At 46.7% G+C, this 17,594-nt stretch overlaps 1 protein-coding gene across 2 annotated transcripts in view; it reads left to right on the top strand.

Moving 5' to 3' along the window:
- SAMD4A (sterile alpha motif domain containing 4A) overlaps nucleotides 1-17,594 on the top strand; it is a 160,055-nt gene that overhangs the window by 107,649 nt on the left and 34,812 nt on the right. For both annotated transcript variants that reach the window (XM_032236435.1, XM_032236429.1), the window contains 2 exons: nucleotides 4,184-4,293; nucleotides 6,374-6,460. In XM_032236435.1, the coding sequence (XP_032092326.1) occupies nucleotides 4,184-4,293; nucleotides 6,374-6,460 (197 nt within the window). The remainder of the gene's footprint in view (nucleotides 1-4,183; nucleotides 4,294-6,373; nucleotides 6,461-17,594) is intronic.

The following is a 17,594-nucleotide window of genomic DNA, read 5'->3' as shown; positions in this document are numbered from 1 at the left end:
TCTGACCGTTGAGTGACTGTGGGGTCTTGCATCTCTTGCCTGTTTCCTAGACAGCATCCCCCCACCCTCTTTCCCCAATTTCATTCATTACAGTCCATTACACTGGATTTGTCCTTTGCATTGAACCATAACTTGGTTTATTTTGTTTTACTTATTATGTTGTGCAGGCAGGTAGTTGCTCTACACTTGATAAACACTGGATAATAAACCAGACTTTAGCAGAGCGTGTGAGCCCACTCAGTAGAAAAAAAAATGCATTTGGAATAGCTGAGAAAATAAGAGAGAATCGGGGTTTGTGCATATCAAACACACAGAAGAACACAAAATGAAGAGAACAAATTAATCTTCTGGGGCAGTGTGGAAGAGCAGGCTGCTTAGCAAAATTGTAGGCACCTGTACAACCTTCTTTCCCTCCCATCCTTCTCCCCAGCACAGCCAATAAAGCTACAACCTTGACATGGGTGTGAGGGAGAGGTTTGTGCTTTGGACTTCTACAGCAAACAGTGTAGTAGTTGAAGTGTTCTAGTACACAACATGAACAACATACACATTCTTGGCCTTGTCTTCTTAAGAGAATAACAGAGTTGGAAGGGACCTTGTAGATCTTCTAGTCCAACCCTCTGCTCAGGCAGGAAATCCTGTACCATTTCAGACAAAATGGTTGTCCAATCTTTTCTTTTAAAAACCTCCAGTAATGGAGCCCCCACAATTTCTGAAGGCAAACTGTTCCACTGATTCATTCCAGGTTGATTTTTCCATTCCCTAATTTTCAACCATAAGAATTCCTGGTGGTCTCCTCTTCAGGTACCAATTAGTCCTCCCTGCTCAGTGTCCAAACCAGGAAGTCTGATCTGATTGGGCAGGGAGGGTCATGTGGCAGAGGACTGTCTATTTTTAAAGCAGGAAAAAGGCAAAATGGGGATATTTAGAAATTCTGGATTGCATATCTCATAAGTCCCAAACCACAAGGCTTGAATAATACATTATGGAAGTTATCCAGTCAGACACTGGGTGGGTGCTTGGTTGCCTCTTCCCAGCTTAATATCAGTTCAAAATGTTAAATGGAACTATCAGCCTCAAATGGTAGAGGTAATACCCAACTTAAACAACAGTTCATTTAGTGACAGTTCAAAGTTACAACAGCACTGGGAAAAAGTGACTAATGACCATTGTAGCATCCCCGTGGTCATGTGATGAAAATTCAGATGCATGGCAACCTATCCATATCTACTGTGTCCCAGGGTCATTTAATCACCTTTTGCAACCTTCTAAGTCAATGGGAAAGCCCCATTCATTTAACATCTGTGTCACCAACTTAAGAATTTCAGTGATTCACTTGACAAGCGTGTCAAGAAAGATGATAAAATGGGACAAAATTCAATTAACAACTGTCTCAATTAGCAGCAGAAATTTTGGGCTCAATTGTGATCATAAGCATGTTCGGAAAGGAGTGCCACAATGGTCGTAAGTGTGAAAAACGCTCACTTTTTCAGTGCCGTTGTAACATTGAACAGTCAATAAATGAACTGTTGTAAGTCAAGCACTACCTGTATATAATTTGATAGTGCAAGTCTCTCCTATTCTTATGCAATTTCATTGAATAATACATATAATAGGTTTCCTGGACCTTATTCCTCTAGATGTGTGTACATACCCCGTTTCCCTGAAAATAAGACCTCCCTGAATAATAAACCCAATCGGGCTTTTGAGTCCATGCACTAAAATAAGCCTTCCCCTGAAAATAAACCCTCCATGAAAATATTGCAACACAGCAGCAGCCATGAAGTGACCACGCTCACTGCCTCCTGCACCTCAAAAATAATTAAGACCTCCCCGAAAATAAGGCCAAGTGCTTATTTTGAAGATCAAAAGAAAATAAGAACCTGTCTTATTTTTAGGGAAACAGGGTAAGTCCTTTGCTGGCTGAGGATTATGAGTTGACATGCAACTCACCTAGATGACCCCAAGTTGAAAATACTTCTGTGTGTAGAGTATTTCTGGCATTTTCATGAGAGGGAAATTTTTTTATCACCTTCCATGTGTTCCATTTATCTCTGCTTCCCTCCATGGCATGTTAAACAAGAGTTAGCTGGTCCCATCTGTTGCATCTCCTTAACAGCTAAGCATGATGAGGAAATGGCCCATTTCCAGTATCTCATTCTGCTTCTCAAGGGGGGGCAGGGAGACCTTTGTGGGAGTTGTACTTTTATTTCTCTTTGCTTCACATTGCTTCAGGTGACACTTAGAAGACTTGTGTACAGCTTCTTTGCTTTGGTTCAAATCAGTGTTTTTCGAACATGGGAACTTTTAAAATGCGTGGACTTCAACTCCAGAATTCCCCAACCAGAACTGCTTTAAATTAAAGAATGCAAAGAGGAAACACAATTATTTGAGCAATGTCAGAATGGCAGTTCAGTAAAAAGGGCTAAATTCCAAACCTGTTAGTGGACAGCTACTAATTTGCATTTTATAATTAGCATAAATTCATGCCAGGCAATTATTGCTTAGGGATTGTATAAGTGTGCAACATGGTACCCACCATGATCCTGAATCTTGTAAAAAAAAATTATGGAGAATAAAAGTAAAACGTCAGATTCTTCACAACAACAATTCAGCGCAGCAGAGAAAATAATGTCTAATTTTCATGAACCATTTTATTATTTTGCTACAAATTTATCGTGTTTGTGGATAATTTTTAATGGAGAGGAACATTCACATGATTTCATTGGTTGGTTACTCAGTTGGTATTCCTATTGCAAACTTTCGCAAACGCAAACGCTTAAATGAGCAGATTATTTTGATGCTACAAGCATTACAATGTGCTTGGAATCTGGACAGTTCAGCCTTATCACAAATACTCTGCCTGCTGTTTCTTCCCACTGCTATAAAAGGCTAAAAAAGCAGGAATGATTTTGAAAGCACAGTATCCTAATTATAGATCTTGGTATCCTACTTCTTTTACAATCAGGGTCACAAAGTGGGGTTTGTTCTTTCTTTTTTTGGAATCTTAGCCTGTTTGGAAACAGCAAACAAGGATCAGTTTGGGTAACGTGCTAATATTTTATTAGAATTTTTTTTTCATTTTATTAGAATTTATAGGCCGCCCTTTTCCCTGAGGGGACTCAGGGCGGCTTACATAAAATAAGGAAGGGAGGGTACAAGACAATAAACGCAAAACAATACATAAAAGTAAAATAGTAAACAACATTCATTCATCATTCGGGTGGGGACATATAATAATAACCGAATAAAAACGTTGTTTGGCTAGATAGATTAATGGAAGGAAGGAGGGTGGGAGCAAACAGGCCCTGTACATAAGCCCGCTGCTCCTTCACAATTAAACATGATTCTCTAGAATACCATTGGTGTTGTGCCTGCATGATACCCTGTCCAGTATAAAATTTGTATAAATTATTTGATAGACCATTGTTTTGAAGAGCACGACATGAGTATTTTTAGAAGCCATGTATCAAGACTACCTCCGATCAATCCCTAGGAAAGAAAACCCTTGACTCAATGGTGAAATATAAATGTTTCTCCCACCGGTTCTGTGGGTGTGGCTTGAGGGGGGGTGTCATGTGACTCAGTGGGTGTGGCCACCTTTTTTTCACTTTTTAAAGCATTTTTTCCCTGCCACTTCAGGCGAACCCGTAGGGGGAAAAATGCTTTAAAAGGAGGGGGGGAGCCACATGATTGTAAGAAGCTCTTTTTTTAAAAAAGCAATTTTTCCCTGTTGGTTTTGGCAAACTGGGCCAAACTGGGACGATTTCACCCCTGCCTTGACTCCATAGATTCAGAAAGAAGCTATTTTTTTTACCAGGAATAAACACTGTTCTGTGTCATGATGTCATGCTGGCCACTTAACTGCAGAAATGTCTTCTGACAGTGTTGGCTCAATGGCCTAGAAAGGCAGATGAGCATTGCCCCCTAAAGTTGGCTATGACTAGTGGAGTAAAACCTGCAGGAATTCTCTTACTTTTACCTACTTTTATATAGTTTTAACCTCAACTTTTCACTACAGTTTGTATAGTTTTATTTCTTGTTAATTGTTGGTGTAGTTATTTATAATTTTAAAAATAATTTTTGCCGTTGGTCCAAGCAACTGGTCATGGAGCAGATTATTGTAATGGTTGCTCTGCTACTCTTAAGATGTAATTGTCGTGTTTGTCTGTTCCACATATAGATGTTCCTGCCTGGCTCAAAAGCCTGCGTCTCCACAAGTATGCTGTCCTTTTTTCCCAGATGACCTACGATGAAATGATGTCCTTGACTGAATGTCATCTTGAGGCTCAAGTATGTTAGATTATCTAGTTTGTTTTTTTTTTAAAAAAAAACAGCTTCTGTGTTGCTTTGGCCATTTGGTGCCTAATTGTCTACTGACCATCCAATTTAAGAGCAGATTAAACACTGGTTTTTTATTAGCACTAATTCTGCCTAAATAGTTTTATAAATAAATACCAGATTTGAAAGGGGAAAGAGATGTTCTTAGTCTGTATCATTATCCTCACTGACGACAGGTATTTGTTTTGTCCTCGCGCTTACGACTGACAGCCAGCAACAGCCAAGGCGCGCATGATTGGCTAAGGCGCGGCTGGCTAAGCGTGGGCTGTCAGACGCGCGCCTATTGGTCGCCCTGCTTGACAGTTCCGTATAAATAGCTGTCAAGCAGGGCAAAGTGCTGAATCAGTACCTACTGTTCTGTGTTAACTCTCTGTTTGTAATAAACTGTTTAGATTACCTCAGGCACCTCCTGCCTCGTTATTCCTCGGTCTACTTCAGTATTGCTTTAAGTGACGTGTTTCCTCCTATGGCCATGATGGCGAATCTATGGCACAGGTGGCACACGGAGCCATTTCTGAGGGCATGTGAGGTGTTACTCTGTCAGCTCCAGCACGCATGTGCACATTGGCAAGCTGATTTTTGGGCATTTTTCACCCTCCTGAGGCTTCAGGGAAGACTCCTGAAGCATGGGGAGAATGAAAAACAGCCCAACAAGCAACCCATAAGTCCGTTCCCAAACTTCCGGTTTGCGTGTTGGGCCATTTTTCACCCTCCCCAGGCTTCAGGAGTCTTCCCTGAAGCCTGGGTAGGGCGAAAAACGGCCCAGCGCGCCTCCCAGAAGTCCAGATTCTTCAGCGAGGCACTGGAGGGGAAGTGTTGTGTGCACATGCATGGGGGGGTATTGCACATGCGTGACTCTCCCCACACTCCCCCCCACTTTTGGTACGCCTCGACAAAAAGGTTATCCATCACTGTCCTATGGCTAGAAGCGAATGCCAGCCTTACAAAAGCTTTTATACAAGCCTTTATTTGGGTTAGAGCAAACTGTCTTTTCTTTTGACCAGAGGGAATGTTCTCTGAATAAAGGTCAACTCGGAAAGCTCTTGGAATTAAAGATTAGATGATACCTGCTCCTTTTTCATCTGACAAAATCACCACTTCTTCTGTTTTTCCTTCCCAATCGCCACTCATTCCAGATCGTAATTTTTTTTGGGTGGAGGGGGGTGATTAGGGAAATCCTTTGATCCCTACCACCAGCAAGCTTTCTTCGCTGGAACAGAAATCTTTTCTGAATGAAAAGCGTCCATCTCTCTTTAAAGAATTAAATAATTAGGATTTGAAGCAATTATATCTAGATGAGGCACATTTTGACCTGATCTTAAAGACTGAGCAAATTTTTCAGGTCTTAGGGGCTATAATACTGTCCATGTACAAGAGCATCCTGCCTCAGAGGTCTGAAATCTGGTATGTAATTATAATATGCAAATTATAACAAAATTGCAATGATAGCAACATAAACCCTAACCCAATAATGGCTAACCTTTTACTAAAGGAGTCCCAAAACCTGCGTACACATGCATGCCCACCCACCGCGCATGCATGAGCAACCCGCACAGGGGGGGGATTTTCGCCCTCCCCAGGCTCCGGAGGCTTTATTGAAGCCTGGGCAGAGCGAAAATGGCCTTCCCTGGCCCTTTGGAAGGCCAAAAATCAGCTGGCCAGCACATGCATGCTTGCCAGTGCTGAAGGCTGCCATGCCGGCAAATATGGCTCCGTGTGCCATAGGTTCACCATCATGGCCCTAACCTATCAACAGTGAAATCATTTTCTCAAATGATTCTCATAAAAATCTAGCAAACGTTCTTAAGATTTAGTAATTTTACCAGCTTTCATACATCTATACATTTAAGCATCTATCAATGTTATAATGCTGGCTCTGTATTAATCTAAATAGTTAATTGGCTAAGACCTATTGGAACATCTTCATATAAATTGCTTTAGTCTGGAGTGATTAACTGTGTTTCCCCTCTCCCCCCCATCTGCGACATGCTGTATATGTGTACTAATATTGTATTCCATGTCTCTGTTGCAGAATGTTACCAAAGGTGCAAGGCATAAGATTGTGATCAGTATCCAAAAGCTAAAAGAGAGGCAGAATCTCCTCAAATCCTTGGAAAGAGTGAGTGCTCTCCATTTTTTCTCTTTTGAAAACAGATGAGAATTTGGCTATTACTTCAGCTAAATGTATGGATAATGCTCTAAACCTCTTTGCCCATGTGTATACCTCTGTACAGATGAATTGCTATATATAACATAGTCACTTCCTTTCGCACAACCGGGTTTGATTTTTGGAGTTGTAATCTGCCTACCTTCCTTCTTTGTTCGTTGATTCATTCCTTGATCCATTCATTCTGTGGCTACCTATTGACACATGACTCAGGATGGCTTACAAACATTAATATATTCAATTAAAACGAATAAAAATGGCTGCATTAGAGCAGGGGGAATTCAAAATGATTAACAACAAACCACTCAGAAAGAGCAAAGTCTACGAGATTCACTTGTAAGACAGCAGGGTTGAGGCTGCACAACTCTTGAAGGAGATGTGATTCCAGAGTGGCCAATTTGTGGGAGTCCTTGCAATACCTAAGCCACAGATCACTCAACCAGGGTTATGACAAGCAAGATTATTGGCCTGTATGATTGCAGTAGTTAGATCTTTTCCAGGTTAAGTATGTTGTATGAATATAGCAGCATGTTCTTCAAAAGCAATAGAGAAATTATTGAAGTGAAATGGAACAGAAGGAGAATAAAACTGAGATGGATACAAAAAAATAAAACGAATTACAGAAAGAAGCAACAAAATTTGGTGGCAGCGTTTTCCTAGCCTTGGCTGATCTAAAACAAAGGTAAATAGGATCAGACTTGGTTAGTTTTGGCTGTGACACCTCCAGTAAATTCTAAGGCAGTAAGTTAGACTGGGTTATGAAAAAAGACCTACAAGAAATCAAAGAATTCTTCTGTCCTTTGACCAAGAAAATGACGTGTGTGTGTGTGTGTCAATGAAGTCACCTGGAAACAGGCTTCTCTTGAAGGAATTTCAAACTTTTTTTGACCATGAATAGAGAAAGAAGTGATAAATGCAGGTAGTCCCCAATTTAAAACCACAATTGGGGCTGGAATTTCCAATGTAAGCCATTGTAATCATAAGTCAAGTCATATTTGATTTTACAACAATTTCTACAGCAGTCATTAAGAGAATCAATGTGGTTGTTAATCAACTCACATGATCATTAAATGATTCCAGCTTTCACAGTGGGCATTTTTTGCCAGAAATCCGCATAACAGTAGCAATAGGATTTTTATACTGGCATTTTTTTACCATTTTTATACTATACTATTTTATACATTTTTATACACTTATATACCACTTCACAGTGCTTTACAGCCCTCTAAGCGGTTTATAGAGTCAGCATATTGCTCCCAACAATCTGGGTCCTCATTTTACCCATCTCGGAAGGGTGGAAGGCTGAGTCAACTTTGAGCCAATGAGGATCAAACTCTTGGCAGTGAGCTGAATTAGCCTGCAATACGGCATTTTCCAGAAGAGGGGGAGGGAATGGTCACACGTGGGTTGTTGTCAAAGCCTGATTGGTCCAAAGACTGAGAGAAAACGCTTAAATACTGGTGCCTTCCAGTCCTATCCCAGTTTCCTCTCAGTCTTTTCTGGTCCAAGAACTGTTGAGAATTACTGGTAGGATTACCTTATTCAATTTGGTCTTATTTGGTTTAATTGGGCATTTAAAAGATTTCTAAATTACTAAATTCAGCAGCTGCGGCCCCGAGGGACAGTTTACTGCCCCAGGCGGTGGGGGAGGGCCCAGTGGGGCATGCTGCCTCCCCCCCGCAGGCCCAGAGTCTCAGCCGTCCCCGGGTGCGGGAGTGCCAGCTCTCCTTTCAGCTGCTGGAGAGGCTGCCTTCTCCCTTAAATAGCCAGGAGATGCAGCAACAGCGCCAGGAGGCGCGTGTGAGCCGCTTGCGGAGCCGCCGTTTGATTAGGGCGGCTGCCGCGTTCTCTCTTCGGCTCGGACCGCTACGAGCATTCCTGGGGGAGGTGGAGCGTGCCTGGGAGCCGCGTGGCCTCCCCCGTCCTTGCCTGCCTCAGCACGGCCTTTCAGCAGGCCATCGGAGCCGCAGACCGAAAATGAAAGTTCCAGCGGCCATGTTGGCTCAGTCGCCACGTGTGCGAGGACCGGGCCTCGACCCAGGTCCATTGGCTGGTGCGGTCTCTTCCTTGGAATGGCAGGCAGCAGAGAAAGCAGGCCCAGGTCCCGGTGGGGCCTACAGTGGCTTGGAATCCTCCATTCCTTCCGGCTGGACGCGTAAGTGGGGAAATGGAGGGGGGCTTGGAGTTTCCCCAGGGCCAGGTGGCAGACCTGGCGGCAGGTGAGAAAGCCCTTGCAAGGGGAGGGGGAGGGTGTTCCCCCCCCATGTCTTCCTCTGACCTGAAGTCCTTCTCGTGGGAGGAGGTCAGGGGCTGCATTGTGCAGGAACAGTTTTGTGGCTCAGAGGTTTTCACATTGCAATTAACAGTAAGGTCTAAATAGCTTGAAATAGACCTATACTAGTCTCCCTTTATTATAAGGCTAGCTGATGAGAGCTGAATGGATTGTAATAGACTATACGAGTCTCCCTTATTTGTTTATCAGCTCAAATACAACTATATATATATATACATATATGTACAAACGCACTTTACAGCTGTGCTTAATTCAATGCCAGTAAGGGATGACTAGCAGAGAGAACTTAAGGGCTTGCAATATTAGTCTTCCTTTTGCTACTGGTGCCCGGGGATTCTACCCGGGCCTACTCTGGGTTGGCTCTGCCTTCCTCCTTCAGAGGTTAGCCATTTGGGATCTGTTGTTCTGTGGGGCCCAACAGAGGGCCGTGCACATTTCTGGGGACTTGCATCAGATCTACATGTATGAGCCTTTGACCTTTATCCCAGGGTCTGGGGTTGGTCCCGCCTCAGGCCTTTTTTCCCCCCCAAATCACTCCTAGGGGTTGGTTTTCCTGCCCTGGGGTTCCCAGGCAGGTTTCCCCTTCCTTCCAGGTAGAGTGGGGTCCCTCTCTCCCTCCCCCACTCAGGGGATCCAGGGGGTGGTGGTGAGTCGAGGGTCTTAACCCGTGTGCAGGTAGGCTCTCCCGGGGCCTGGTTCTGCCTATGGTGGTACGGAGGATTAGATGGTTCTCCGCCCCTTCCAGAAATGGAGGTCTGGGCCGCGCCCATCGTTGGGCTATGTTCCCCCCTACTTGATCCGCGGTCAATAAGGAAAATGGAAATTTGCTAGGAAAATAAAGTGGACTAAAAGTTAAAACATAAATAAATAAATAAATAAATAAATAAATAAATAAATAAATAATAATGAAAATAATAATAATTTTTTTTAAAAAAAAAAAACCATTTCTATTGAGGCCAGGGGTTCTTCCTGGCCTGCTTAAATCTGTAGCATTCCTTTTTGGAGATTGTGTTCCAAGATGTCAGGTGGTGAGTTTCTGTTGCAGGCTAATCCTATCTTTGTTATGTAGAGTAGACTGGCTCAGGCGTTTTAATCGCAGCTGTGGCCCTGGATGGGCCCATCTCTGGGCGTCTTGGCTCAGACTGTTTGCTGTGCCTGGGGCAGGCTCGGTGCATGGCCAGCTGGTGGGGGGGACCTTGATGCCTCCACCCACTGATCCTGGCAGGACCACGTTCTGCCACGGCCATGGTCTGGAAAGAGATCTCGACTCCTCCCTTGGCACGGAGGCGCTGACCATTCAGTGGATGCTTCCTCCGACTTGTCTGGGGGCCTGGGCCATTGGCTCTAGAGTAACTGGGCCCTTGCCTGGGCGATTCAGTTGCAGTCCGTCACCTTCTAGCGGCTGCCCTGGTTTCATCGGGCGCGCTGAGCTTCTAAGATGTCCTCCCGTTGCCGCTGCGGGGGTCACCCTCTGCGGACTCAACTCCCGGTAATTTAGTCAGGCCTCGGTCAGTGACTGGGGCAGCGCCGGGAGCGCTTTCACGTCCCAGGGAGCCTCGCCGCCTGGGTCTCTTCTGACTCGGGGCGGCCCCGCCCTTCCTCCCTGGGGCGACTGGGGCTCGCTCAAGTTTGCGTCCAGGATGCTGACCACTTCGGTCACGTCGCCCGGGCTTCATTGCCGGCGTCACTGACTGAGGACCGGCTCGGCCCGCTGTCTCTGGATGACCATGCCTTCGAGAGGCGTGACCCCTGGGGGGGGGGGCTCTTCCCGGTCCAAGGATGGAGACACGGGACAGTTCGCCCATTTGTGACAGCTGAGCCGGATCTAAATCTTCTTTGTCATGTGCCAGCATGGATTTCCGATTCTGTCAATAATCTTGCGTTTTTCTCTTCCATTTGTAGGCAGTTCTCCAGCTCATCCCTCAGGAGCGCCTACGGCTCCCTCCTCTGGTCCAGACGGTCCAGCCACGAGGGGGGGGCAGCACCCCTTCCGCTCAGGGGGGGGGGCTGGACCTCAGGTCGTCCCATTGGAGGCCATCAGCCGCTAGGCATGTTCTCAGAGCGGCCGGCATTGGACGCTTGGGCACGGGCCTCTGCTTGCCTCGCTCCCGCGTTGGTTCTCTCCACCCCGCCGGCTCTTTGGGGGATCCCTCCGTCCGGGAGCCGGGGGGGGGCCTGCTACCCGGTGGTTCAGGCCATTGCCCTTCTTCTCGGCCTTCAGGGGGTGCAGATGACTCCTCTGGATGACCGGGGCCTGGAACGCCTCTCACATCTGTCTGCGGTTCGGACGGGTGGCCGGAAGGCTTAACGGGCCCTCTCGTTTCTGCACCGCTCTAGTGCACAGGCGGGGAGAGCGTTCTCCCCCCTTTCGGTCCTTCGGGGTTTCAGGCAGGAGGCCCCTGGCCTGGTGGCTCTTCGGGGGGCTTATCTTCGCTCCTCGGCTCTGGCCGGTCATCGCGGGTCCCTGGGGTTCCCCCCGGGGCTTTTCCCTTGGTCTGGTCTCCGTTCTCTGGATTTCACTAAGACCTGGCGGCCCGGGCGGCTTGTCCGCGCCCCATCCTGGGGGCTCTGATTCCTTGGCGGGGCTAGCCTATTCAGGTCTCGGTTATTTAGCGCCCGTTCTAGGAGCTCGGAGCCCCGTCCTGTTCCTCGGCGGGCTTCTCCGGCGTCCACCTCTTCCCTTTCCGCTTGCCTGGTGTCGGTCATAGGCTCCAGGTCAGGGGAGGGGGTGAGTCTGTCCAGGAGCTCCACCTCGGCCTATGCCCGCTGGCGTAGGGCCTTAGGGATGTTGTTCGGTTCAACCTCCCTCTATCAGATCGGGCGAGATGTTTCTTGAGCAGGGATAGTCCCACCCGCCGGACCCTTGGACTCTCCTGGGGAGCCTCGTCCTGGTTAGGGGGCTCCCGGTTCACTCTCGGCAGGTGGTCGCTTTCGGGGCTTACCCTTCTTCACTGGAATGGCACTAGTGCTGTCCCGCCGGGCTCTGCGCTTCCCTTGGGCCCCGTAGCTGGGCATCGCGTGACCTCCCGTTGGCACGGGGACCGCTCAGGCCCTCATCTGTCAGGGGGGGGGTCTTCTCCAGCCCTCGGCCGGAATGCTCGGGACTGGACGTCTGGGCGGTGGGGCCTCTGTTGCCCCCAGAGTCGAGAATCTCCCCGGGCTCTCCTGTCTCCGGGCGGCTCGGCAGCATCGGGCGGCCCTGACCAGGGGAGCGGGCCTACTCCCTCAGTCGTCGGTTCTTTTTTCTGGCGGATCTGTCGACGGTTCGACACTCCCTTGCTCGCCGCGTGTTCTATTCCTCCCTGGGGTTTCACCCATTTCCTGTCCTGATCTGTGGAGGGCGCAAGCGCCCTCGAAAGGAGGTGACCTGCGGTCTCGGTATGGGTTCCTCCCGTCCCCCTGGTTCCAGGTCTCCCCGGAGGGGGGTGGCATGGGGGCCCTGATCGTGGGGGTGAGCCATTAGGACCTGGGGGCCTTGGTTCGCGGACCTCGTCCAGCTGTCGGTGGCCCTCCGCGGAGGCGCCCGCGGGAAGGGTTGGCCTGGCAGCGGGGGAGTGGTGGTCCTGCTTCGCCTGGTCCCTGGGGTTGCATCCGGCCCATGACTCTTGTCCGGCAGCTGTTGGAGGCTGGTCTAGCCAACGGGGTCCCTCTCGACTAGGGATGCCTGGGGGCCTTACGGGCCGCGGCTGCGGTTCCACCTGGGTATCGTCCGGCGGTGTTATCCGCCTGGCTTCCCCTGGCTTCGCCTGCCAGGGCACCTTTCTCTCAAACGTCAGGAGTTCCTGAAGGAGGGGCCTGACTTCGGAAACCCACAAGTTTGTGCCGCCTGGTGGCGGAATTGTTTCAGCCCTGGAGGGGGTGGGGTTCTCCCTCTCTCAGGTTCCCCTGATCGAGCTTCTCGGTAGGGGGCGGCTTCTGGGTTTCCCTCTGTCCGCGGGTTCCCCGTGTGTTCTTCCCCCTTGTGCTCAGGGGGGGCTTCCTCGAATCTCTTCGGTATGCTCTTCGGCTGGCTCCCTTGTGGAGGTTGTCTCCGCCCAGGTTCGTGGAGTTGGGCACCCTGCTCTGAGGTCGTCCCCGTCGCCTCTAAAGGGCGGGGCGAGGCTTCGCCTTCCTCGTGCCTTCTTCCCGTAGGTGGCCACTTCCTCCGCTAAGCTCTGGCATTGGTTGGGCGCGCACCGCGCCCTGCGGCTCCATCGCCAGCGGACCGAGGGGTCCGTAGGTCGAGTCCTTGTGGACTGATCCTCCAGCCGGGGGTCGCTGGGTTCGAGCGTATCTTCAGCCACCGTTGGCGTTGGCTGCGCCGGGCCATTGCGCAAGCCCCCGGGGTTTCGGGTCGACGGGCCAGTCCCGTCAGAGTTCACGGCCCAGTCTATTAGGAGCGACACGAGCGTGGCCTCGGGGGCCGCGGGGGGGGGGCCAGTTGAGGCCGTCTGTCGCGCGGCCTCTGGATTCCCCGGCTTCTTCCTCCGGCGCTATGGTCTGGAAGCTTTGCAGATGCGAGTGTGTCCTTGGTGGCAGGACCCTCTGGGGGTGGCGGTTGAGGCTCCCCTTGGGCCCTGGTGGTTCTCGTTCTCCCTCCCTGGGACGGTAGCTTGGGTATGTCCCACGTGTGACCATTCCCTCCCCCTCTTCTGGAAAAAGGACGTTGGTCTTACCTGAACGTCTATTTTCAGAAGGGGGAGGGAATGGTCACAACCCGCCCTGAGACCTTTCCGTCGGGGCCAAGGGGAGGGCCCGGGTGGTTCCCGGGGGTTTTGTTGTGCGTTGTTTTTTTGTCTTTTCAGTTCTACCGTTCGCCTTCGAGGAAACTGGGATAGGACTGGAAGGCACCAGTATTTAAGCGTTTTCTCTCAGTCTTTGGACCAATCAGGCTTTGACAACAACCCACGTGTGACCATTCCCTCCCCCTTCTGAAAATAGACGTTCAGGTAAGACCAACGTCCTTTCTAATCACTGGGCCACCACGGCTCCTAAAAGTCATGTGACTTTCTTGCAAATAAATTATGCAAATAAATGCATAATAAATGGACTTATAGAGACATAAAGAGTGTCACAAAGTCTTTCTTAGGCCATTAACTTATACATTGATACAGAAAATCAAAGCCGGTTTTAGGAAATATTTTAAGAGTACCTTCTTAGAAAAAGTTACAAATCTTTTTCTTTTTTTCCTACTGAAGGGTTTAGATAACAGTCAACAACAACAAGAACTTTCAAGCAAATGGAACCTTAAAACTTTATAACCAGGTTATTGAAAATGTTACAGTTTCAGTGTTCTCAGATGAGATTTTTCTAGCTATTGATTTGGCTGCTGGGTAACATGGAAAGCTTTAAAACATTCTAACGGGTCAATTTTTATAAAGTAACTTATTAGAAAATTCAAAGCCAAGATGGAATTTAATGCTGAGGGCGCATCATTGAATGAATGCTCCTGTGTGTTCGAAAAATAAGTACTACAGAAAGACCTCAACTTACAAGTGTCCGTTTAGTGGCAGTTTGAATTAATCACAGCCTCAGAAATAATGATGGCCTGTGATGGCACTTCTGATCATTGCAAAACATGGCCTCACTCTCTGGCAGCCATCTAATTACAGTCTTGGGTTTTGGCAACCAGTTTGCACTTATGGCCACTTGCCAAGAGCCTTGTGATCATGTGATTACCATTTCTCTGATGACCTTCCTTAGAAGGTCACTGGGAAAGTTGGCAGGGAAGCTTGTAAGTTAATTGGCTACCTGCCAATGCTACCTGCCCAGGATAGCAGCTCCTGGCCTCTCATTTCTGGGGGTCTGGCTAAAAGAGCTCCCTGCTGAAGGATTTCGCATTTGTGCCTGCTTGAAGTTTGGCTGAAGAAATCACTTTTTCCACAGGCCTTGTGGGTGGGAATGTTAAGAACTGTTCCTTTTTGTATTCTAAAGTTTAATGAAAGTGAGTTCCATTTCTCTCAGGGAATTTGTTTTTATTATATTGTATTGGTATTTTAAACTATACAGTTTAACCTTATTTGTGTGAACAAAGTAAGCAAGCTGTTCAGAGTCAGCTTTGACTGGAGGGATATATAAGCCCTGTAACTAAACTAACAGAAAAATCAATAAAGTGGCCCTATTTTCTTCAGCATGCGAGCACCCAATTTGGAAAGGACAGGACTTGCTCGCCATTATACATTCTCATGTTGTCCAATCCCCCTCTGTCTGTATTCATGAGCATGCAGTCATGGGTATCTCTCTCTCCCTCTCTCTCTCTCTCTCTCTCCCCCTCCCTCCCTCCCTCTCCTTCTCTCTCCCTCTCTCTCTTTCTCTTTCTTCTTTTAAAATTTTGTAATCTTAGTCTCAAAATGTATATTATCACCTAAAGGCTAACAGGGTCATTTGGAAGAGTTCTCCCAGAAAAATCATCAAAACCTCATCAGAACTTGTATGGGATTATCAGAAACACACACAATATTGTGTGACATGTTCACAATCTTGCTGGTGTTTCTGCAGCATCTTGAAGAGGTGTTTCTTTTTAAAGCAGTCTTGCATCAGATCTCAAGAAGTGTCAGTTTTTTTCACACAACATCTTCCAGGCTTTTGACATATTATGTGGATGCAGCAGGAGCATCACTTTGCACCATTGAAGCCGTGTTCCTACTTCTGTTCTAAAATCCATGTAGATGTCACACTGTTTAGTCACTTTATAAGTAACCATTATGGATCCAGTTGAATATTCACATCTATGGGACTCATGGAAAACAGTGAAGAATAAATGGAACATGTGTGAACAGTGCAATATTGTAGGTTACGGAAGTGTTTTTAGAGCTGTTGGTAAGAAACAGAAGTTTGCTTGCTAAAATTGTCTAAAGGGAAAGTTAGCTATAACAATGGCTTCTTTGAAGTATTTTTGTTTCTTTCAACATTTAGACTGGGAGATTAATATTATTAAATTAAATACCGTATTTTTCAGAGTATAAGATACACCGGAGTATAAGACGCACCAAGATTTTGAAGAGGCAAATTAAAAAAAAATTTTTTTTGCACTTTCCAACTCCCAAAAACGGCCCGTTTTTCATGAAAACGGGCCCATTTTTCCCCCCAAAAAAAAGGTATGAATAGCCTTTAAGAGGCTTGCAGAGTGCTCCTGGGGGGGTGCCCTCCCCAATGAGCAAAAAAACAGCCCATTTTTCACAAAAATGGACCCGTTTTTTGTCAAAAGAAATTGCATGCATAACCTTTAGGAGGCTTACAGAGTACTCCTGGGGGCTGGTGGGGGGCAAAATTGAGCAAAAAACAGCCCATTTTTTCACTTATTTCTGCCCTCCCCAGCCTCCCTGAGCTCTCCGAAAGCCTCCTACAGGCTCTGCACGGCCATTTTGGTGAAGGGGGCGGGGTTTCAGGAGGCAAAAAATGCTGTACTTGCTCACTATATAAGACGCATCCAGATATTCAGCCTCTTTTTTGAGGGAAAAGGGTATGTCTTATACTCTGAAAAATACGGTAATTTTATTTTGTTAACTTTGATGCTGAAATGAAATTTTCATAACCAAGGAGTAAGTTTTGAATGCAGAAACAGAAAACAGGAAAAATTGATCCCCTGTTTACATGGAAGCTCACCATGTTGGAAACAGGATGTTAATGTAGATGGCACCAAGCTGGTAGGAATATCTTTGATCTTATACTCTTAGGGGAGGTCCAATGTCATGGTTTCTCCCAGCAGAGGCTGGGAACTATATTTGTACGAAGTTCATAAGTTCCTTCAACCTTCCTAACAAAAATGACTAATAATTTCTAGATTGCAATTCAGTATATAAATATGTCAAAATTATTTCTAATTGAACATTAGAACAATCTTTTAAGTGAGAGTAAGGATCACATACAAATTATTGATGGAAACCATGAGCTCCTTTTCACTGTATATGCTGAAACAGAGACTAGAGACCATCTGTTAGGAGTTAATTTACATTGATAGGAGGATTTTCATCAATCCTCCTATCAATTTATTCTAGATTGGCTAAAAAATAGGAAATGATACGGAGGAGCATGGATTTAAATCCAGATTTCATAAAATAAGGATTTGAACCCAGATTTCACAGAATCAGGGCAGCATGTTTGTTACAGTTTTGGCTTAGATAAGTGTGTAAACTCAGTGGTTGTTATTTATGAACAAATAAATAGAAAATCAAATAACAGTTGGGACCTTGGAGGTCTTCTAGTCCAACCCCCTGCCTAAGCAGGAAACCCTATATCGTTTCAGACAAATGGCTATCCAACATCTTCTTAAAGACTTCCAGTGTTGGGGTATTCACAACTTCTGGAGGCAAGCTGTTCCACTGATTAATTGTTCTAACTGTCAGGAAATTTCTCCTCAGTTCTAAGTTGCTTCTCTCCTTGATTAGTTTCCACCCATTGCTTCTTGTCCTACCCTCAGGTGCCCTGGAGAATAGTTTGACTTCCTCTTCTTTGTGGCAACCCCTGAGATAATGGAACACTGCTATCATGTCTCCCCTAGTCCTTCTTTTCATTAAACTAGACATACCCAGTTCCTGCAACCGTTCTTCATATATTTTAGTCTCCAGTTCCCTAATCATCTTTGTTGCTCTTCTCTGGACTCTTTCTAGAGTCTCCACATCTTTTCTACATTGTGGCGACCAAAACTGAATGCAGTATTCCAAGTGTGGCCTTACCAAGGCGTTATAAATTGGTATTAACACTTCACATGATCTTAATTCTATCCCTCTGTTTATGTAGCCTAGAACTGTGTTGGCTTTTTTGGCAGCTGCTGCTGCACACTGCTGGCTCATATTTAAATGGTTGTCCACTAGG

The sequence above is a fragment of the Thamnophis elegans genome, chromosome 1, assembly GCF_009769535.1.
Source record: "Thamnophis elegans isolate rThaEle1 chromosome 1, rThaEle1.pri, whole genome shotgun sequence".
NCBI classification, from domain to species: Eukaryota; Metazoa; Chordata; class Lepidosauria; order Squamata; family Colubridae; genus Thamnophis; species Thamnophis elegans.
Note: the sequence above shows the minus strand (reverse complement) of the source record. Positions and strands in the feature narration are given on the sequence as shown.